The 22162-nt window shown below is 45.4% G+C and overlaps 1 protein-coding gene across 6 annotated transcripts in view; it reads right to left on the reverse strand.

Annotated features, from left to right (window-relative positions):
* The window catches only part of haus3 (HAUS augmin-like complex, subunit 3), a 52530-nt gene that overhangs the window by 11959 nt on the left and 18409 nt on the right, over positions 1-22162 (reverse strand). For all 6 annotated transcript variants that reach the window (XM_072515668.1, XM_072515665.1, XM_072515670.1 and 3 more), the window contains exon 3: positions 9439-9878. In XM_072515668.1, the coding sequence (XP_072371769.1) occupies positions 9439-9878 (440 nt within the window). The remainder of the gene's footprint in view (positions 1-9438; positions 9879-22162) is intronic.

Below are 22162 nucleotides of genomic sequence, written 5' to 3' on the forward strand. Positions count from 1 at the left end.
ATATCACTTCTAAATGTGGACGCAAAAGTATTGGCGATGTTGTAGCCTTCGCCTCGTTGATCGCCCGAAGGCGGATCCTGATAGGTTGGAGAGCAACCGCTCCACTCTGTGCCCTGGCGTGGGGACCTGTTGGAATTCTTGAAGCTTGAGAAGGTTAAGTTTGAACTGAGGGGAAGGATGGAGGGGTTCTACAATTCATGGGCATTATTCATTCTGCACTTTCAAGAACTGGATAACATCGAACATTAGTTGGGGCGTGTGGATGGGAGGGATGGGGGGGTCTGTGTGTGTTAATGGCGACTATGGGTGATCCCTCATTCTTTTTTGTCATTTGTTTATGTGAACATGCGGGCTAATGATTGGGGTTTGGTGGGAGAATGGAATTGTTGTTATTGATATAGGGATTGACATATTTGTTACTGATTATTGTTTATTGTTGGTGGGTGTAAATTTGGGAGAAAACGTGAAAGAGAATTTTAAAATATTTTTAAAAATAAATTAATTAATGCTGCAACAAGGAGGGGTTTTTTTTTTTTTTTTTTTTGCAAGGTAAGGGTGGTACAGTGGTTAGCACTACTGCCTCACAGCACCAGGGACCTGGGTTCAATTCCGGCCTTGATGACTGTGTGGAGTTTGCACATTCTCCCAGTGTCTGTGTTGGTTTCCTCCAGGTGCTTCAGTTTCCTGCCACAGTCCAACGATGTGCAGGTTAGGTCATGGGGGTACTGGGCCTAGGTAGGGTGTTCTTTCAGAGGGTCGGAGCAGGCTCGATGGACCAAATGGCCTCCTTCTGCACTGCAAGGATTCTATGATTCTAAAACTACTCAAAAGTACAAGGGAGCCGAGTCCACAAAGATCAGCCATGATCTCATTAAATGGCGGAGCAGGCTCGAGGGGCCAGATGGCATACTCCTGTTCCTAGTTCTTATGTTCTTATTTGGTTCATTTACACATACATTTTGCATTCCAAACATGCATTTCTCTCCTGCCCCAACACAAGTGAATATGACCAACTTGTGGAGAAAGTTAAGACTACATGAAACCAATGTCATATTTAGAATTTCCTCAAAATGTTTCTACAATTTTTGCTATCAATATTTTCATTCCATTAATGAAACAACTCAAGCAATACACTATGGATAGATTGATCACCCACTGACCATAATTGGATCGAAAGCTAACTCTTTACTCAGCATACAGCAAAAGCCTAAGCATTGACATGCACCAGTTGTAGTCTACTTTTTAAATGACTCTCAATTCGTGGCCATGAAACCATGACAAAGAACAGATGCGCTCACATGGTCCAGAAGGCAAGACATCAACTATTTTTCTCATTAGAGGGGGTTTTAAAAAACCCAGACGTGGTTAATTTCTTATACATTATTGCTGAATAGTATGTAGTAGGGAAAGTAAATCATCCAGCAAACAGATTCTACCATAAATCTGATGGACTGAGTGACCAAGAATTAGAGTACAGAGGATGAGACTACTTTCACCAGGTACCAAATTGCAAATGAGGAAAGCTAGAATATTCAAAAGATGGAAGTTAGAAGACTTTCTTCTCCCAACATATTTGGAATACGGCACTTCAGCAATGCAGTTACCCCTCAGTGCTACATCAAAGGTGCAACCTTTCGATAAACATTTAAATCAAGCCCATCTGCCTTTTCAGTGGACACATCAGATTTCAACATTCCTCCCTTAACACCATCTTCAAATACCAGATTCTACCCACCATTTTTCTACAGTTAAACAGGGGAAACATTCTGCTAACCAAGTTAAATTCTGTAAAATAAAGCATTCGGTTGTAGAAAAGACTGCAAATTGTTGGGAGTGTCAGAATTTAGTTCCTAGTATTCACGTGCCATTGCTCAAAGTTACAGTCGAGTTTTGCACCATATAATATAATCTTTGACACCAAGTCATGTATGATGCTTGATGTGTCAAATTGGAACTCTTAGGAGATAATCAGTAGTATTTTAGTGTCAGAATTGTATTTTGTGAAAATTAATTCAGTATCTTTTATCAGTTCAGATATTCAACTTTATCTTTTCTATTTAAGAACACTGGGCAGAGGGTGAAGAGCAGTCAAGGGATGTTGATGAATGGGGAATTTGTGCATTGTGTTAAGTGCTGTGTTGAAAGGGTCATTGGGTCATAGAATCACAGCACAGAAAAGGCCCTTCGGCCCATCACATCTGTGCCAGCCAAAAACAACCTAACTATTCTAATCCCATTTTCCACCACATGGTCCATAGCCTTCTATGCCCTGGGATCGCAAGTGCACATCTAAATACTTCTTAATTGTTGTGAGGGTCTCTGCCTCCACCACCCTTTCAGGCAGGGAATTCCAAACTCCCACCATATCCCTCAAAACCTCCTGCCCCTTACCTTAAATCTAACCCCCTGGTCTTTGACCCCTCCAACAAGGGGAAAGGTTTGTTCCCGTCTACCCTATCTATGCCCCTCAATTTTATACATCTCAATCATGTCCCCACCTCACCCTCAGTCTCCTCTGCTCCAAGGAAAACAATCCAAGTTTACCCAATCTCTCTTCATAACAAAAACTCTCCAGCCCAGGCAACATCCTGGTAAATCTCCTCTCCACCCTTCCCAGTGCTATCACATCCCTCCTATAATGTGGATTCCAGAACTGCACACAATACTCTAACTGTGGCCTAACCAACATTTCATACAGTTTCAGCATAACCTCCCTGCTCTTAAACTCTATGTTTCGGCTAATAAAGGCAAGTATACCATATGGCTTCTTAACCACTGTATCCACCTGCTCTGCTACCTTAAGGGACTGGTGTACATGCACACCAAGGTCCCTCTGATTCTCGGTGCTGCCCAGAATCCTGCTGTTTATCATGTATTCCGTTGCCTTGATTGTCCTGCCCGAGTGCATCACCTCACACTTATCCGGATTGAACTCCATTTGCAACTGATCAGCTCATCTGACCAGCCCGACTATATCCTCCTGTAACGTGGTGGACTGTAAGAGTGATGTCAGCTCAGGATGTAGAAGCACAAGGAAGAACATGTTTGGGTTGGCAATTGGTGCAAACAGAAAAGTGGGACACTTCAGAAGATGGGGTGTTTGATCTGGAGATAACTATATGCTAGGAACAAGGTAGTGCAGTGGTTGAAGCATTCTGAATAGGATAGCACCATGGCCTGCCATGTTTGGGGAAGAAAGCTGCAGATTATGGGTGGTCACCTTTCTTCCTTCTCTGCCCCTATCTAAATGGTTTAAAGTAATTTTAAGACATATTTTCTAGAAGTGAACAGCCAACCAGCTCTCAGAAGATTTAAAGCAAGGTGCATTTATTATATAGTTTTGGCAATCATGTGCCCCCAGAAAGAGACTTTGTAACACAGGAACAGTTTGACATTTTGCGCACTTCAAAGTGCATGCTACATGTAAATGAAGATAACTGAAACGTTAACAGTACATTTCTCTCTCTCCCTCCATGAACGCTGGCAATCTGTTGAGTTTTTCCAGCATTTTCTACCTCTTGTGCCAGCCCATTGCAGATTACAACAAAAAAATAGATTGGAATGGGAATGAAGGAGTTATTTCTGTTAAGCAACTGCCACACATTGAAGTGCATCATACTGTAAAACGTCCCTTAATTTAACGTCTTTAACATGGAAATAATTTCCAGATGCTCCACAGAGGAACGGACAAAAGGAGTGCTGTGTCAAAAGGAAGTTAGAGTAATGGCTAAAAGCCAAGTCATGAGGAGCTTTGGAAGAAAGTTCCAGGGAGTGGCATAGGCAATCGATGGTCAATAATTCACAACAGATCTGATGCAGTGAAGATGAAGTAGGGAGGGTCTCGGCCATGGAAAGATTCCAAGATAACAACTGGAAATTGTAACGAGGCATTGAGGGTGTTCAATATAGTTTGGTGGTCAATGCTAAGGAGGTCTGAGATTGCAGTCTCACCAATTCTATTTTACAAATATACGAGTTCCCACTGATACGTCCCAGACCATTGTTCAGAAGCACGAGTGTGCAAACTTGCACAATGTAACAGTTGTGGATCAAATTTTCTTAATTCCGTTGATAAAACTTTGCAAAATGATATGAAAACAACGTTACATTAAAACTACTCTGAAGTGGGGTAATTAAAAATTTTACCAAGAATACAGTGAGTATTCTAACTAGCTTTGAGCCCATTTTCCCAGAGCCTTCATACCTTAGTTGCAACTTGTTTCAAAACGCTAATGCTTTTCAGGTGCCTACACTACCTTATTTTCCAACTGCTCATTCAAAAAGATCAAACATTTTCCATGAGGTGTTTCAGTTACAGGGAACATAGAACATAGAAAATACAGCACAGAACAGGCCCTTCGGCCCACGATGTTGTGCCGAACCTTTGTCCTAGATTAATCATAGATTATCATTGAATTTACAGTGCAGAAGGAGGCCATTCGGCCCCCTGAGTCTGCACCGGCTCTTGGAAAGAGCACCCTACCCAAACTCAACACCTCCACCCAACACCAAGGGCAATTTGGACATTAAGGGCAATTTATCATGGCCAATCCACCTACCCTGCACATCTTTGGACTGTGGGAGGAAACCGGAGCACCCGGAGGAAGCCCACGCAGACACGGGGAGGACGTGCAGACTCCGCACAGACAGTGACCCAGCGGGGAATCGAACCTGGGACCCTGGCGCTGTGAAGCCACAGTGCTAACCACTGTGCTACCGTGCTGCCCTTAAACGCACCGTAACTCTGCACATTTTTCGGCCGGTTGTCTAAGCCCTTGACTATCACGCTCGTAGGTTTTTGGCTGGGACCCTGGAGCTGTGAAGCAATTGTGCTATCCACAATGCTACCGTGCTGCCCTCAAGAACAAATAAATCTACACTATATAATTTTACCGTAATCCATGTACCTATCCAAAGCTGCTTGAAGTTCCCTAATGTTTCCGACTCAACTACTTCCACAGGCAGTGCATTCCATGCCTCCACTACTCTCTGGGTAAAGAACCTACCTCTGATATCCCTCCTATATCTTCCACCTTTCACCTTAAATTTATGTTCCCTTGTAATGGTTTGTTCCACCCGGGGAAAAAGTCTCTGACTGTCTACTCTATCTATTCCCCTGATCATCTTATAAACCTCTATCAAGTCGCCCCTCATCCTTCTCCGTTCTAATGAGAAAAGGCCTAGCACCCTCAACCTTTCCTCGTAAGACCTACTCTCCATTCCAGGTAACATCCTGGTAAATCTTCTTTGCACCTTTTCCAAAGCTTCCACATCCTTCCTAAAATGAGGTGACCAGAACTGTACACAGTACTCCAAATGTGGCCTTACCAAAGTTTTGTACAGCTGCATCATCACCTCACGGCTCTTAAATTCAATCCCTCTGTTAATGAACGCGAGCACACCATAGGCCTTCTTCACAGCTCTATCCATTTGAGTGGCAACTTTCAAAGATGTATGAACATAGACCCCAAGATCTCTCTGCTCCTCCACATTGCCAAGAACTCTACCGTTAACCCTGTATTCCGCATTCATATTTGTCCTTCCAAAATGGACAACCTCACACTTTTCAGGGTTAAACTCCATCTGCCACTTCTCAGCCCAGCTCTGTATCCTATCTATGTCTCTTTGCAGCCGACAACAGCCCTCCTTACTATCCACAACTCCACCAATCTTCGTATCGTCTGCAAATTTACTGACCCACCCTTCAACTCCCTCATCCAAGTCATTAATGAAAATCACAAACAGCAGAGGACCCAAAACTGATCCCTGCGGCACGCCACTGGTAACTGGGCTCCAGGCTGAATATTTGCCATCCACCACCACTCTCTGACTTCTATCGGTTAGCCAGTTCGTTATCCAACTGGCCAAATTTCCCACTATCCCATGCCTCCTTACTTTCTGCAGAAGCCTACCATGGGGAACCTTATCAAATGCCTTACTAAAATCCATGTACACTACATCCACTGCTTTACCTTCATCCACATGCTTGGTGACTATCCCTAATCAAGCAGTGTCCTTCCAGATGCTCAGAAATCCTATCCTTCAGTACCCTTTCCATTACTTTGCCTACCACCGAAGTAAGACTAACTGGCCTGTAATTCCCAGGGTTATCTCTAGTCCCTTTTTTGAACAGGGGCACGACATTCGCCACTCTCCAATCCCCTGGTACCACCCCTGTTGACAGTGAGGACGAAAAGATCATTGCCAACGGCTCTGCAATTTCATCTCTTGCTTCCCTTAGAATCCTTGGATATATCCCGTCAGGCCCGGGGGACTTGTCTGTCCTCAAGTTTTTCAAAATGCCCAACACATCTTCCTTCCTAACAAGTATTTCCTCGAGATTACCAGTCTGTTTCACACTGTCCTCTCCAACAATATCGCCCCTCTCATTTGTAAATACAGAAGAAAAGTACTCGTTCAAGACCTCTCCTAGCTCTTCAGACTCAATACACAATCTCCCGCTACTGTCCTTGATCGGACCTACCCTCGCTCTAGTCATTCTCATATTTCTCACATGTGTAAAAGGCCTTGGGGTTTTCCTTGATCCTACCCGCCAAAGATTGTTCATGCCCTCTTTTAGCTCTCCTAATCCCTTTTTTCAGTTCTCTCCTGGCTATCTTGTATCCCTCCAATGCCCTGTCTGAACCTTGTGTCCTCAGCCTTACATAAGTCTCCTTCTTCCTCTTAACAAGACATTCAACCTCTCTTGTCAACCATGGTTCCCTCACTCGGCCATCTCTTCCCTGCCTGACAGGGACATACATATCAAGGACACGTAGTACCTGTTCCTTGAACAAGTTCCACATTTCACTTGTGTCCTTCCCTGACAGCCTATGTTCCCAACTTATGCACTTCAATTCTTGTCTGACATCGTATTTACCCTTCCCCCAATTGTAAACCTTGCCCTGTTGCACGCACCTATCCCTCTCCATTACTAAAGTGAAAGTCACAGAATTGTGGTCACTATCTCCAAAATGCTCCCCCACTAATAAATCTATCACTTGCCCTGGTTCATTACCAAGTACTAAATCCAATATTGCCCCTCCTCTGGTCGGACAATCTACATACTGTGTTAGAAAAGCTTCCTGGACACACTGCACAAACACCACCCCATCCAAACTATTTGATCTAAAGAGTTTCCACTCAATATTTGGGAAGTTAAAGTCACCCATGACTACTACCCTGTGACTTCTGCACCTTTCCAAAATCTGTTTCCCAATCTGTTCCTCCACATCTCTGCTACTATTGGGGGGCCTATAGAAATCTCCTAACAAGGTGACTGCTCCTTTCCTAATTCTGACTTCAACCCATACTACCTCATTAGGGTGATACTCCTCGAACTGCCTTTCTGCAGCTGTTATACTATCTCTAATTAACAATGCCACCACCCCACCTCTTTTACCACCCTCCCTAATCTTATTGAAACATCTATAACTAGGGACCTCCAACAACCATTTCTGCCCCATTTCTATCCAAGTTTCCGTGATGGCCACCACATCGTAGTCCCAGTTACAGGATCAATCCACCAAATTAGTCTAAAATCCCATATCAAAAATAACTCAAACATTTTAACAACCCATCTCAAAGAGATTTTGTTGTAATGAACAGTTTGAAAACCACAATGATAAAAAGTAACACTTCCCTCAATCATTTCTATTAAAAATAGGTTGGTTAGTCCTGAAACATGACAGTGCTACACAGGATTAGAAATGGATCAAAAATTGGCAAAAACAAAAGCAAAGAGTGTGCTTGAATGGCAGTGTTTTACAGTGGGGCCACTGTTGCTTCAATAGCAATATAAATGACTTGGCTTGGGTAACAGGAACAGTTCTGGTCATTGTACTGAGAAACAGTGGGCATTGGAGAGCAGAAAAGGGTGGTTATCAGAGATTCAGAAGTGCAGCAGTTCATTTAAAAGGATCAATGTTCAGGGTGTGCTGAGGGCGTTGAATGAAAATTTCAAACCAGAGATTGATACTTTTGTCAGGCAAGGGTTTGAGTCACGATGGCTGTGATCTGACTGAATGGTGGAACAAGTTCAAGGGACTGAACTGCCTATTCCTGTTTGCAAGTTCCTCATCCTCAAGTACCTGCCCAGGTTGCTTTTGAAATTAATGAATCAGCGTCCATCACTTTTTCAGGGAGGATGTTCCAGATCCCAACAGCTCCGTGAAAAGATTTCTCACTTCCGCTCTTACTCTCATGCAATGATTTAGCAAATTTGCCCACATTTCTAACAAAATTTCTCAGATCCTTTATGATCTTTACAACTCATTACATCTTTTTTGAAGTGTGATTATAGTCAAACTAAGGTTTGAATCAGTGCTTTTTGTTACCTCTGCTTTTATATGAATCTCCTTCATTTGTAAGCCCGTGTCCCCCATGTGCTTTTTCAACCATCTGGTCAAATTACCTTTAAAATATCTTTAAACAGACTCCCAAGATTTCCCTGCTGAGTTGCATCACTTCACACTTCTCCACATTGCACTGTATCTGATCTGCTTCTGCCCATTTCACTCTCTTATCAATGTCATTCTGAAGCCTAGAGTTGTCCGCATCCATCTGCAAGTTGTAAAATGCTGCTTCCTACACTCATGCCCAGATCATTTATAAAAATTGAAGAGTAATGGACCCAAGATTTGTTCTTGGGAGAAAAGTCCAGTGTGAAAAGGTTTCCTGTCACTGACCCACCACTTGACATTAATGCCCATGGACTTCTCTCTTAATAAACCCCCTATGCAACAGTGCATTCAACATTTTCCCAAAGCTCATGTACTGCACTAATATCAAATAATTCTATCAAGTTAGTGGACATCATTTTCTTTTCACAAATCTTAATTAACCCATATTTTCCAAATCAAAATGAAGGTTTATTTTGTCCTTGATAATAGTTCCTAATAACCGCCCCTTCACCGATGTTAGGCTGTCTGTCTCCTGCTTGCATTTGTGGTGTAACATTAGCAGAACACAAGTTAACAGCAGCCCAGGGTGGGATCCTGGTGTTTGGCACACTGCAACAAGTTTCCAGGCTGTCAGTACTACTGTGAGATTGCCAGGCCTTGGTGGGAGAGGAATTGGAATTATACGCAAGTCAAAGGGAGGGGTAGCACGTCCCCGTCAAAAATGCAATGGTGACCCAGTTAGGTCTTACAGTAAAAATCATGCAACATTTGATGAGGTTTTGATTTGATTTCTTGTCACATGTACCGAAGTACAGTGAAAAGTATTTTTCTGCGGCCGAGGGAATCAATGAGCGTAGAGGATGTTTCAAGCCACATATTAAATTTGCTGAATAAAATTCCACAATCTGCGATGGTAGGATTTAAACCCTCAACCCTGGGTTGCTACACCAGAAACATAACACGAGAGCCAGCTTAGACATGGGCAAGAAACTGAATACATATATAATCTTTCAATTGTGTATCAATCTTATTTTACCTGATAGTAGAGGTATCGTTTGAATCAATTATGTTTCGTTGTTTACAGCTTGTTTGGAGAGATTTATCAGACAGCATTTCTAAACGTTGCAAGAACTCTCCTCTGCTTTGTTCAAGTTCTGCAGTCAGGTTCTCAAGTTGTTGATGGACATCTCTGTGCTTACATAATTCCATTTCATATGCTAGATGAAGTAGTTCAAATCGACTTTTCTGTTTGAGCAGCTGGCTTGCAACTTGGTCTTGCTTGGAGGTGTAGTAGTCTTGACGAGCCATTTGCAGATCAAAATTTCCCTTCACTACAGGCATATTCAAGAGTTGTGCATTCTCCACAATCAAGTCAGGAATCTCCTTGTTAATTAAATGTTCCACTTGGGCATTTATCGGAATCAGTTCTTTAGATAACCTGTTCTTCTTGGCTTTTGCACCATTTAAGTCAATCAACTATGCAAAAGAAAAAAGGGGTTTAAGTCAACATCTCTTGGTAGTACAGAATTTGAATACAGTTGAAAAGAAACATTTTGTTGAAGATTTGTGTCTTGCACACAATCAAAACAAATGTAAGTATGGCACATTTCAAACAATCGTAGCAATTTATACTACAGGAAAAAAAGGATGCTGGTTGGTTGGTAAGTTGACTCTGATTGGCTGAGGTGCTATTTCTTCATCAAGCTTGCAAGGTGAGAAAATGGCTAGTGCCCTACTTACAAGATTACTGCTGAGGGCAATCTTATAGCACATGGAGCTCTCTGAATTCCGATTGGATCTTACGGTAGACAGCAGTTGAGATTATTATGGGTTTAAAGCTACCCTCCAGGACAAGGGCTATCCTGATCAGATCGCAATTTGCTGCATATCATACATTCTAAATGGGCCAATGGCTGTAAACTTTCAAACCTGAAAAGTGCCAGGTCCACCCCAAATTACCCTGGAAAGGAGAAGAATCTCAAATGTTTGAACAGGTTAAGAAAGCCTTGGACTATGCGAGTAGTATTTTCCACAAACAGGTTGATGCCACCAGCTCTCAGTCATTTTGCCTACACAACTGTGCAACATAGTGTATTAATGTCACTGCCAGTACAATACCAGGTATTTACACCATACATCCCAGCAATTGGCTGATGAATCAAACTGCAGAACCCTTCATACCTGAGCTTGCAAAACTCAAACCAAAGTACCTGTTAGATGATTCTGCGATTGGGCAGCAATTTCTGAACAATCCTGGGTACACCAATAGCTACACCAACAACCAATTTAAGATGATCAGTCAAGCTCGTAACGTGATTCATTTATGCTTGCTAAAAACAACATACAAACAAACAAGGGACCTTTCTCTGCAAACAAAGGGAACATGTTCAAGCCTTGTGCATTTTTATGAATTACTCAGGTGCTTCAGGAGCCTCTAATTCTCCATTACTTTCTCCATGGCAACACCTTGGTCAGAATCAACTTGCCAACCAATCAGCATCCATGATCTCACATCTGTGAAATTTTGCACTTAATTCCTCATTCTCTTTTTTCCACCAAACAGTATTACCTAGTAACATATTATTGGTTTACCTTTCAGCCATAAACATTCAGAATATTTTTAAAAGTAATGTTCTTTCCCCTTAAAAGAGTGATTCTGTTGGAGTAGTCCTGGTAGATCTCAAACTGGTGACCAGTCAGCTTGTGCACACTTTCTGAATAATGTGAATTACATATAGCCCAGAAACAGGCCATTTGATCTAATTAGTCCATGCCAGCATGTATACCCCACACAAGTCTTCTCCCACCTAAGAGAAACTGCTGGAAAATCTCAGCCGGTCTGGCAGCATCTGTAGGGAGGGAAAAGAGCTAACGTTTCGAGTCCAGGTAACCCTTTGTCAAAGCCTTCTCCCATCCTTCCTCAGCTAACTATCTTAACCCTCCATTCCTTTCTCTGTTATGCTTCTTTGGAGCTTTTCTTTTAAGTCCTCTATTTGGTAGCGAGCTCCATATTCTTACCACTCCCTGGTTGCATTTCATCCAAATCCTTATTTTTAAATTTAAACTGCAGAATTTGTCTTTTTTTCCAATTAAGAGGCAATTTAGCATGGCCAATCCACCTACCCTGTACATTTTTGGGTTGTGGGATAAGACACACGTAGACACAGGAGAATGTGCAAACTCCACACGGACAGTGACCCAAGGCCAGGATTGAACCCGGGTTCTCAGCGCCGTGAGGCATCACTGCTAACCACTGCACCATCGTGCCCCCCCTCCGCCCCCCCCCCCCCCCATATAATTTTAAAAGACCTCTACTAAGTCACCACTCAGCCGTCTCTATTTAAGAGAAGAGACCTCACCTTTTGATCCTTGACCAATAGCGTATTGGTATAACATTAAAATCAACCTCAACATTTTGAGTGGGAAAAGGAGAAGGGGAGAAAAAAAAAAGCAAAGAATGACATTTCCCTAGCTGGTATTCCTACAAGCTACAAAAATATATATAAACAACAAATTAGCAGAAGTAGACCATTCAATCCCTTGACCCTGCTTGGTTGACATTCAATAAGATCATGGCCGATCTGTTGTGTGTTTAGAATTCTAGATTCCCATCTAATCCCAATACCATTTGATTCCTTTGCCTAACAAGAGTCTATCTACCTCTGCCCCAAGAGTCTAGCTACCTCTGCCTTAAAATATTAAATGACGAGAGTCCCAAAATCACATAAACCTCAAATCTCTCATCGCTACCCTAAAAGGACGCTCCCTAATTTTAAAACAGTGCCTCCTAGTTCTGGACTTACCCACAAGAGGAAACATCCATTCCACATCCACCTGGTCAGGATTTGATATACTTCAAGTCACTCCTCACTCTTCTAAACTCCAGAGGCAACAAGCCCAGCCTGTATAACCTATCCTCACAAGGCAACCGTCTCAGTCCAGGTATCAATCTAGTAAACCTCGTCTGAACTGCAATTCATCTATACCCTTCCTTAAATAAGAACGTCAAGCTGCACGCAATTCAAGAGGTGGTCTCACCAATGGCCTGTATAACTGAAGCATTACATTCTTACTTTTAGGTTCAAATCCTCTCATAGTAGAGGACAACATTCTAATTATGCTTCTTAATTACTTGTACCAGATACTAATTTTTCGGGACTCATGCACTACAACATCTAGATACCTTTGCACCCCAGAATTCTGCAGTCATCCTCCACTGAAGTAATAATCTGCATTTCTAGTCTTCCCGCCAAAAAACGAGCACCTTCACATTTCTCACATTAGACACATTATAACAATATGATTAACTCTCAGCCACCCTCTGAAATTACCTCACAAGCTACCCAGTTCAAAGGTAATTGGGTTGGACAGCAAAATGCTGGCCTTGCCAGCGACAGCCTAATCCCATGAAAGAAGAAAAATAACACCACCTGGAAGATCTCCGCCCACTCACTCAACTTATCAATATCCATCTGTACCCTCATGTCCCCTTCGCAACCTACTTGCCCATTTTTGTATCATCTACAAATTTGGCTACCATGACTCTCCTCATCTAAATCATAGATATAAAATTGTAAAAAGATTAAGGACCTGGCACGGACCCCCGCGGGACTCCATTTTTTGCATATTGCTAATCAGAAGAGACATACTTATGCATATTCTGTTTTCTGCTGTTACGCAAAGTGCCTGTGTGGATGTCAATTAAGAGACAGTCAGGCCCAAAACTGCATTCACTGTCAACTGATTCACTGAAGGTCACCATCTAGCCTGGAACATGAAATGTCATTTACTCGATGATGGGGAAAAACAAAAATGTCAAGATGGAAAATAAAATCAGTAGCAGTCAATGTGTTTAAAATTCATTCCTCATTTTTGGATGACGGCTTCTCGTGCTCTATTTCGATGCTTAGTTCAATGCACAGTGATGAAGAGGACTAAAGTTAGCCTAGTAACTTCAACAATGTCACAGTAAAATGTTATGAGACATTCTTCCCAACAAGAAATTTCACATTAAATACGTTGCCTTCCCAAGTAAGTAAGCAATTAAAGTTAGTACTTGGCACACTGCTGATATTGGAATAAATAGGGACTGTGCTGGGGAATCCGCCTCTTGGAACACAAACATTAAAATTGTGTGAAAACATACCATGGCAATGTGCCTCCTCGAACCACTAACTGCCGGGTGAGCAAAATTTAGAAAGTTTTAATTTTATCATCCGGTTACAAATATTCCAATGTCTAAGCTCAGAGCAAAAATACATCATGTCTGTTGTCTCAATGGCTCACTCCACGTCACAAAGGCTGAAATGCAGACATGGGGACAAACCAAGCATATGCCACAAATACAAACTCAAAAGTTAATCAGTAAAAGGAAAGAGAACAGACAATGGCTGAATTCTATTGTCATTTGCTAACATTACATTCATTTCACAAGGGCCTGGGGAAGTTACTGACTAAACAAATTCCTGCCTGTGCTCAAAACACCAATGGCTGCAATGACATACTGCAAAGAATGTGTGTGGGGCAGGACTTTAGGCTCAAAGCCCATAACAGTCAAAATCTTAAACAATCTAAGGAACGAGATGAATTTTTAACCAAGTTAAACAAAAAAGAAAAATAAATCAACATCACATCTGTGCACTTCATAACAGAAAATTAAAGTTAGATAGTTATTGATAATCTTTGTCACAAGTAGGCTTACATTAGGCACCACGTTGACGCTACCATCAAGAAATCACAACAGTGCCCTTACTTCCTCAGGAAACTAAAGAAATTCTTACCAACTTTTACAGATGCACCATAGAAGGCATCCTATCTGGCTGCATCACAGCCTGGTATGGCAAATGTTCGGTGCAAGACCACAAGAAACTTCAGAGTCGTGAACACAGCCCAGTCCATCACACAAACCTGCTTCCCATCCATTGACTCCATCTACACCTCCCGCTGCCTGGGGAAAGCGGGCAGCATAATCAAAAATCCCTCCCATCCGGCTTACTCACTCTTCCAACTTCTTCCATTGGGCAGGAGATACAAAAGTCTGAGAAAACACACAAACAGACTCAAAAACAGTTCTTCCTCGCTGTTACCAGACTCCTAAATGATCCTCTTGTGGAGGGACTAGCAGGAAACCTGAGCACCCGGAGGAAACCCACACAGTCATGAGGAGAACGTGCAGACTCCGCATTGACACAGCCGGGAATCGAACCTGGGATACTGGAACTGTGAAGCAGCAGTGCTAACCACTGTGCTACCTTGCCTCTTCATTTGTCCACAAAGATTGGAATCAGAAGAAAAAATATTTTCCCATTTCCCCGAGGAAGTGACCATGGATCTTTATTTTACAAAGTTAAGTTTGATGTGAAGCAGAAAGCTCAGATCCAACCATGTGAAATCCAAGAAATAAAATGCTCGTTTAAGTTATGATGCCTGCGAGTTCTCTGATTGAGGTAAAAATCCAAGTGGTTCACTGAAATCTTTCTTGGAGGAGTGCAGTTCCAACACTCATAGTCCGGGGGCATAAAATGATTCTTGTACTGCTATTCTCGTCGTATCCAGAGATCCATACGCAGTGCCACACGTCACCATAGGTACACACGCAACCTCTCCAGCAGCACCGTCTCACCCAATATCAAAGCTGTCCTTGTCCCCAGTTCCATTTCATAGGAACAGGAGTAGGCCATTCAGCCCCTCGAGCCCTTCCCACCATTTCATGAGATCATGGAAGATCTGTGATCCAGCTCCATATACCGGCCTTTGGCCCATTATCCCTTACTATCTTTGCTTAACAAAAATCTATCCATCTCAGATTTAAAATTAACAGCTCAGCTAGCTAGGGCAGCACGGTGGTGCAGTGGGTTATCCCTGCTGCCTCACGACGCCGAGGTCCCAGGTTCGATCCCGGCTCTGGGTCACTGTCTGTGTGGAGTTTGCACATTCTCCATGTGTTTGCGTGGGTTTCGCCCCCACAACCCAAGATGTGCAGGGTAGGTGGATTGAGCACACTAAATTGCCCCTTTATTCGAAAAAGAAATTAATTGGGTACACTAAATTTATTTTTAAAAACTGCTCAGCTAGCTTCAACTGCTGTTTGTGGAAGAGAGTTCCAAACCTTTATCATCCTTCTGAGTGAAGAGGTTCTATCCCAACATCTCTCCTCAACTGTTTAGCTCGGATTTCGATACTATGCCCCCCTAGTTTTAGAATCTCAAACCAGTGGATATAGCTTATCTTTATCGATCCTGTCTTTCCCTGTTAATATCTTGAATTTCATTCTTCATCTTTCCCAACACCTTAACAAGAAACTTTTTCCGATCCCTTCCAGGTGTGAAAGAATGCAAGCTCCAACAACATACACCCATCCGGAATCCTCCACAGCTTCCTGTCCCTGACCACCCATCCCTTTCTCTAATCCCAGCCTTTGCCATGTGTTCACTATACACCTTCCTTCTCTGATGTTGACCATTCTGTACTCAGCAAAGGACTGTTTCGAGGACTTCCGGGTGCGGCTATGCAGAGCTAGGTCGCATATTCGGCAGCTCCTGCTTGGAACGGACTTTTGGGCTCTTTTACAGGGCCCCCACGGCATTTGTTTGACATTTCCCGGTGTGGGAAGAAGGCGGCAATATTCCCCCGACAGTGTCCCCCAGGAAGGGTATGTCTCTTGGTTGCCAGACACACGCAGAAACAGTGAAAGATTTGGCTGCAACTACAGGATAAACAGGGCCTCTTCCAGCATGCAGGCGGGGGAAGGGCAAGCTTAAAGCTGCAAGCTGACCTGAGGGCCTGTATCAAAGGTGAATTCTAGCAGCAGAGGGAACAACTGTGAAAAGACCTCATCAAGGCCACTGAAGGGACTTCCGGTTGCGGTGATGCCTAGCTAGCCGCACGCTTCGGCGGCTCCAGCTCCGACGGACCTTCGGGCTCTTTTAAGAGCCTCAACGGGGAATTTTTTGACGACGCAACCCGGTGTGGGGCGTGTGAGAAGGGAGTCCCCCCCAAACGAAGGAGGAAAAAACCGGCGGCGGCGGCTGCAGCGCGAGGAATCGTCGACCAAAGGGTCAGAAAGAGAGAAGTACAAGATGGCGGCGGAGAAAGCGCAGGCGACATGGGGGCCTGAGCATGAAATTGTGAGACGGTGCGTGGAGCTGCTGAAGAGGGAGGTGCTGACCCCGTTGCTACAGGCAATTGAGGGGCTCAAGGAGACATTAAAGACCCAGGAGACAGAGCTCCGTGTGGTGGAGCAGAAGGTGACAGATATTGAGGACGAGATCCTGGGCCTGGCGGTTAAGACACAGACGCACGAGGCACTTCATAAAAAGTGTACTGAAAGGATCGAAGCCCTAGAAAATGGAGCGCGAAGGAAGAACCTTCGGATACTGGGTCTCCCTGAGGGTGTGGAAGGAGTGGACTGTGGAGCGTACGCAAGTACGATGCTGAGCTCACTGATGGGTGCTGAGGCCCCTACGGGCCCCTTGGAGGTGGAGTGGGCAAATCGGATTCCGGCGAGAAGACCAAAAGCGGGAGAACCACCCAGGGCGATAATCGTGCGATTTTACCGCCTTAAGGATAGAGAAGAGGTCCTGAGATGGGCTAAAAAGGTGCGGAGTAGCAGATGGGAGAATGCAGTGGTACGGGTATACCAGGATTGGAGTGCGGAGGTGGCGAGAAGGAGGGCGAGCTTCAACCGAGCCAAAGAGGTGTTGCATAAAAGGAAGGTGAAGTTCGGGATGCTGCAGCCGGCAAGACTATGGGTCACGTATCAGGAGAGACACCATTATTTCGAGACGGCGGAGGAAGCATGGACCTTCATCAAAGAAGAGAAATTGGATCGGAACTGAGGGACTGATGCTGCAGGAAATGTTATTGTTAATGTTACGGTGGAAGTTAATTGAGAAGTAAACAGGGAAGGGGGGAGACATTGGGGAAATGTGGGCGCCGGTGAGGGGGGAAAGACGGGACATAGTTGGAGAATGGGGAAGGGGAGGGGGAGGGGAAAGGGAGCTGCGCCATAAGAGGCGGGTCAGGTAAAGGGATGTTCCCGCACCAGAAAGAATAAGGCGGGAAGACAGGCGCAAGGCGGATCGGAGTTCCCCACATGGGGAGGTCGAGGAGTGAGCAGGAGTAGCCGGGGTCAGTTGAAGTCAGCTGACTTACGGAAGTAATATGGGGGGAGCAATCAAGCTAGAAAGAGATCTAGCGGGGAGGGGAGGAGGGAGGGAGAAGGGGGGGGGGGACAACTGGGTTGCTGCTGCGGAAATCCAAAAGGAAATGGCTAAAGAGTGGGTGGGCGGGGATGGTGTGCGACGCTGGGGGAGCGAGCGGGAGCGCGGAGGCGGGATATGGGACTGGCCTAGAGAAGGTAATGGCTAGTCGACACGGGAAGGGGGCAGGTAGCCCCCTAGTGAGGCTGATCACGTGGAACGTGAGAGGCCTGAACGGACCGATAAAAAGGGCCCGAGTGCTCGCGCATTTGAAAGGACTAAGGGCAGACGTGGTTATGCTCCAAGAGACGCACCTAAAGGTGGCGGACCAAGTTAGGCTAAGGAAAGGATGGGTGGGACAGGTGTTCCACTCAGGACTGGACGCAAAGAATAGAGGGGTGGCCATTTTGGTGGGGAAACAGGTTGCATTTGAAGCAAAGAACATCGTAGCAGATAGCGGAGGTAGATATGTAATGGTGAGTGGCAGGCTGGAGGGAATGGAGGTCGTGTTGGTTAACGTGTATGCCCCAAACTGGGACGATGCGGGATTTATGAGACGGATGCTGGGGCGTATACCGGACCTGGAGGTAGGAAACTTGATTTTAGGAGGGGACTTTAATACGGTGCTGGACCCGGGGCTAGATAGATCCAGCTCAAGGACCGGAAGAAGGCCGGCAGCGGCCAAGGTACTTAAGGGGTTTATGGACCAAATGGGGGGAGTGGATCCATGGCGATTTCTTAGACCTAGGGCTAGGGAGTATTCCTTCTTCTCCCATGTCCATAAAGTGTACTCCCGGATAGATTTTTTTGTTTTGGGAAGGTCATTGATCTCTAGGGTGGAAGAAGCTGAGTACTCAGCCATAGCGGTTTCGGATCATGCCCCACATTGGGTGGACCTGGAATTAGGAGAGGAAAGGGAGCAGAGAACACTCTGGCGATTAGATGTGGGACTGATGGCGGATGAGGGAGTGTGTGCAAGAGTGCGGGGGTGTATTGAGAGATACCTGGAGGTCAATGACGACGGCGAGGTCCCTGTGGGAGTGGTATGGGAAGCACTAAAAGCGGTGGTCAGAGGAGAGCTGATCTCCATTGGGGCCCACAAAAGGAAAACAGAGGCCAAGGAAAGGGAAAGATTACTGGGGGAGATTTTAAGGGTGGATAGGGAATTTGCAGAGACCCCGGAGGAGGAATTGTACAGGGAGAGGAGACGACTCCAGACGGAATTTGACCTTCTGACCACCAGAAAGGCGGAGGTACTGTGGAGGAAGGCACAGGGGAGGAGGTATGAATATGGGGAAAAGGCGAGTCGCCTGTTGGCTCATCAATTGCGAAAGAGGGCAGCAGCGAGGGAGATAGGAGGAATTAGAGACGAAAGGGGAGACACGGTGCGAAGGGCAGGAAAGATAAATGAGGTGTTCAAGACCTTCTATGAGGAACTGTATAGGTCTCAACCCCCAGAGGGAGAGGAGGGGATGCGGCAGTTCCTGGACCAATTGAGGTTCCCGAAAGTGGAGGAGCGGGGGGTGGTAGGCCTGGGGGCACCGATTGGGGTGGACGAGGTTATTAAGGGACTGGGAAGCATGCAAGCAGGGAAGGCCCCAGGACCAGACGGGTTCCCGGTGGAGTATTACAGAAAATATGTGGACTTGTTGGCCCCGTTGATGGTGAGGACGTTCAATGAGGCCAGGAAAGGGGGGACTCTACCCCCGACGATGTCGGAGGCGACGATATCGTTAATTTTGAAGAGGGATAAAGATCCGTTGCAGTGCGGGTCCTATAGACCCATTTCATTGTTGAACGTGGACGCCAAATTGTTGGCAAAGGTACTGGCATCGAGGATAGAGGACTGTGTCCCGGGGGTGGTGCACGAAGACCAGACAGGGTTCGTAAAAGGGAGACAACTGAATGTTAACGTGCGACGACTATTAGGGGTGATAATGATGCCCCCAGTGGAGGGGGAGGCAGAGATAGTGGCGGCAATGGACGCAGAGAAGGCATTTGATAGGGTGGAGTGGGAGTATTTATGGGAAGTGTTAAGGAGGTTTGGGTTTGGGAACGGGTTTATTAGCTGGGTTAGACTTCTTTATGGGGCTCCAACGGCAAGCGTAGTTACAGGTCGACATAGATCGGAGTATTTCCGACTATATAGGGGAACAAGACAGGGATGCCCGCTGTCTCCATTGTTGTTCGCGTTGGCAATTGAACCTCTGGCCATGGCGTTGAGAGACTCCAGGAAATGGAGAGGGGTGATTAGAGGGGGAGAAGAACACCGAGTCTCGTTATATGCGGATGACCTATTGTTATACGTGTCGGACCCAGCGGGGGGAATGATAGAGGTTATGCGAATTTTGAGGGGGTTCGGGGATTTCTCGGGGTATAGGCTAAACATGGGAAAGAGTGAATTATTTGTGATACATCCAGGGGACCAGAGTAGAGAGATAGAAGGCTTGCCTCTAAGGAAAGTGGAAAGAAACTTCCGATACCTGGGGATTCAGATCGCTAGGAGCTGGGGAACCTTGCACAGACTTAATCTGACACGGTTGGTAGAACAAATGGAGGAGGACTTCAAGAGGTGGGACATGCAGCCTCTATCGCTGGCGGGCAGGGTGCAAGCAATTAAGATGATGGTCCTCCCGAGGTTCTTATTTGTATTTCAATGTCTCCCTATACTAATCACTAAGACCTTTTTTAATAAAATAGACAGGAGCATCTCGAGCTTCGTGTGGGCAGGGAAAGTTCCGAGAGTAAGGAGGGGGTTCCTTCAGCGCAGTAGGGACAGAGGAGGATTGGCACTACCGAACTTGGGCGATTACTATTGGGCTGCCAATGTGGCAATGATACGTAAATGGATGATGGAGGGTGAGGGAGCGGCGTGGGAAAGACTGGAGAGAAAGTCCTGTAAAGGGACGAGTTTAGAGGCGCTGGTGACGGCGCCGCTACCGATCTCACCTAAAAAGTTTACCACGAACACGGTGGTGGCGGCAACATTGAATATCTGGGGACAGTGGAGGCGACAGAGAGGGGTGCGGGGAGCCCTGGTGGGGTCCCCAATCAGGAACAACCATAGGTTCGCCCCAGGAAGAATGGATGGAGGATTTCAGAGCTGGTTCCAGTTGGGAATTAGGAGGGTGGGAGATTTATTTATAGATGGGACTTTTGCGAGCTTGGGAGCATTGGAGGAAAAGTATAAGTTGCCCCGGGGAAATTTCTTGAGATATATGCAGGTGAGGGCATTTACTAGACAACAGGTGAGGGAATTTCCATTGCTCCCGACACAGGGGATACAGGACAGGGTGCTTTCAGGGGTGTGGGTCGGAGAGGGCAAGGTGTCAGAGATTTACCGAGAGATGAGGGAAGAGGGGGAGGAGTCGGTGGGCGAACTAAAAGGAAAGTGGGAAGAAGAACTAGGGGAGGAGATAGAGGAGGGTATGTGGGCTGATGCCCTAAGCAGGGTAAATTCCTCTTCCTCATGCGCCAGGCTTAGCCTGATTCAATTTAAGGTGCTACATAGAGCACACATAACGGGAGCAAGATTGAGCAGGTTCTTTGGAGTGGAGGACAAATGTGGGAGGTGTGGCGGGAGCCCGGCAAACCACGCACATATGTTTTGGGCATGCCCGGCACTGGAAGGGTATTGGAAGGGAGTGACGGGAGTGATTTCGCGGGTGGTGAAGGCCCGGGTCAAACCAGGCTGGGGGTTAGCTCTATTTGGAGTTGCGGAAGAGCCGGGAGTGCAGGAGGCGAAAGAGGCCGACGTTGTGGCCTTTGCGTCCCTAGTAGCCCGGCGCAGGATCCTACTCATGTGGAAGGAGGCGAAACCCCCCGGACTGGAGGCCTGGGTAAATGATATGGCGGGGTTCATTAAACTGGAGCAGATAAAGTTTGCCCTGAGAGGATCGGCTCAAGGGTTCACCAGGCGGTGGCAGCCATTTCTCGACTACCTAGGGGAACGTTAGAGGGAAGACAGATGACCAGCAGCAGCAACCCAGGGGGAGGGGGGGGGTTTAGTTTAGGTCAAAGATAAAGGGGTTTTGTTACTTGTGTATTGTTTAAAATTTCTGTATTGTTATTGTTGCGTTTGCTTTGTAAGAGGGGAAAAATTGTTGTTTGGGAAAAAATTTTCAATAAAACATTTATAAAAAAAAAAGCAAAGGACTGTTTCATCCCCCCACTTCAATTAATTTTGAGCTCAACACAATGCGGAATTCTTCTTCCATCGCCTTCATCTCCATACTCACTTCCCTGCTCAATGGATCCTTTCACCCACCACTGCATACAATTCTCCTTATTTGTTCTCTCAAAATCACTATCTTGAAAAGCTTTTCCATCTATTACATGATACGTTGGTATCATTCTAGTAAATCTCTGCTGCACTAAGAACCTTGACATTCTTCCCAAAGTATTCAATTCTCCTGTAGAGACATGACCAGCGTTTTTATAAAGTTTAGCACAATTTCCTTCCCTTTGCATTCTATGTCTCTTATTAAAAAGCATATGGTATCCTTGGCCTTCTCAACTGGACATGACGGGCCTTTCGACCCATCGACTCTGTTGCTGTCA

Source organism: Scyliorhinus torazame, chromosome 9 (genome assembly GCF_047496885.1).
Source record: "Scyliorhinus torazame isolate Kashiwa2021f chromosome 9, sScyTor2.1, whole genome shotgun sequence".
Lineage (NCBI taxonomy): Eukaryota > Metazoa > Chordata > Chondrichthyes > Carcharhiniformes > Scyliorhinidae > Scyliorhinus > Scyliorhinus torazame.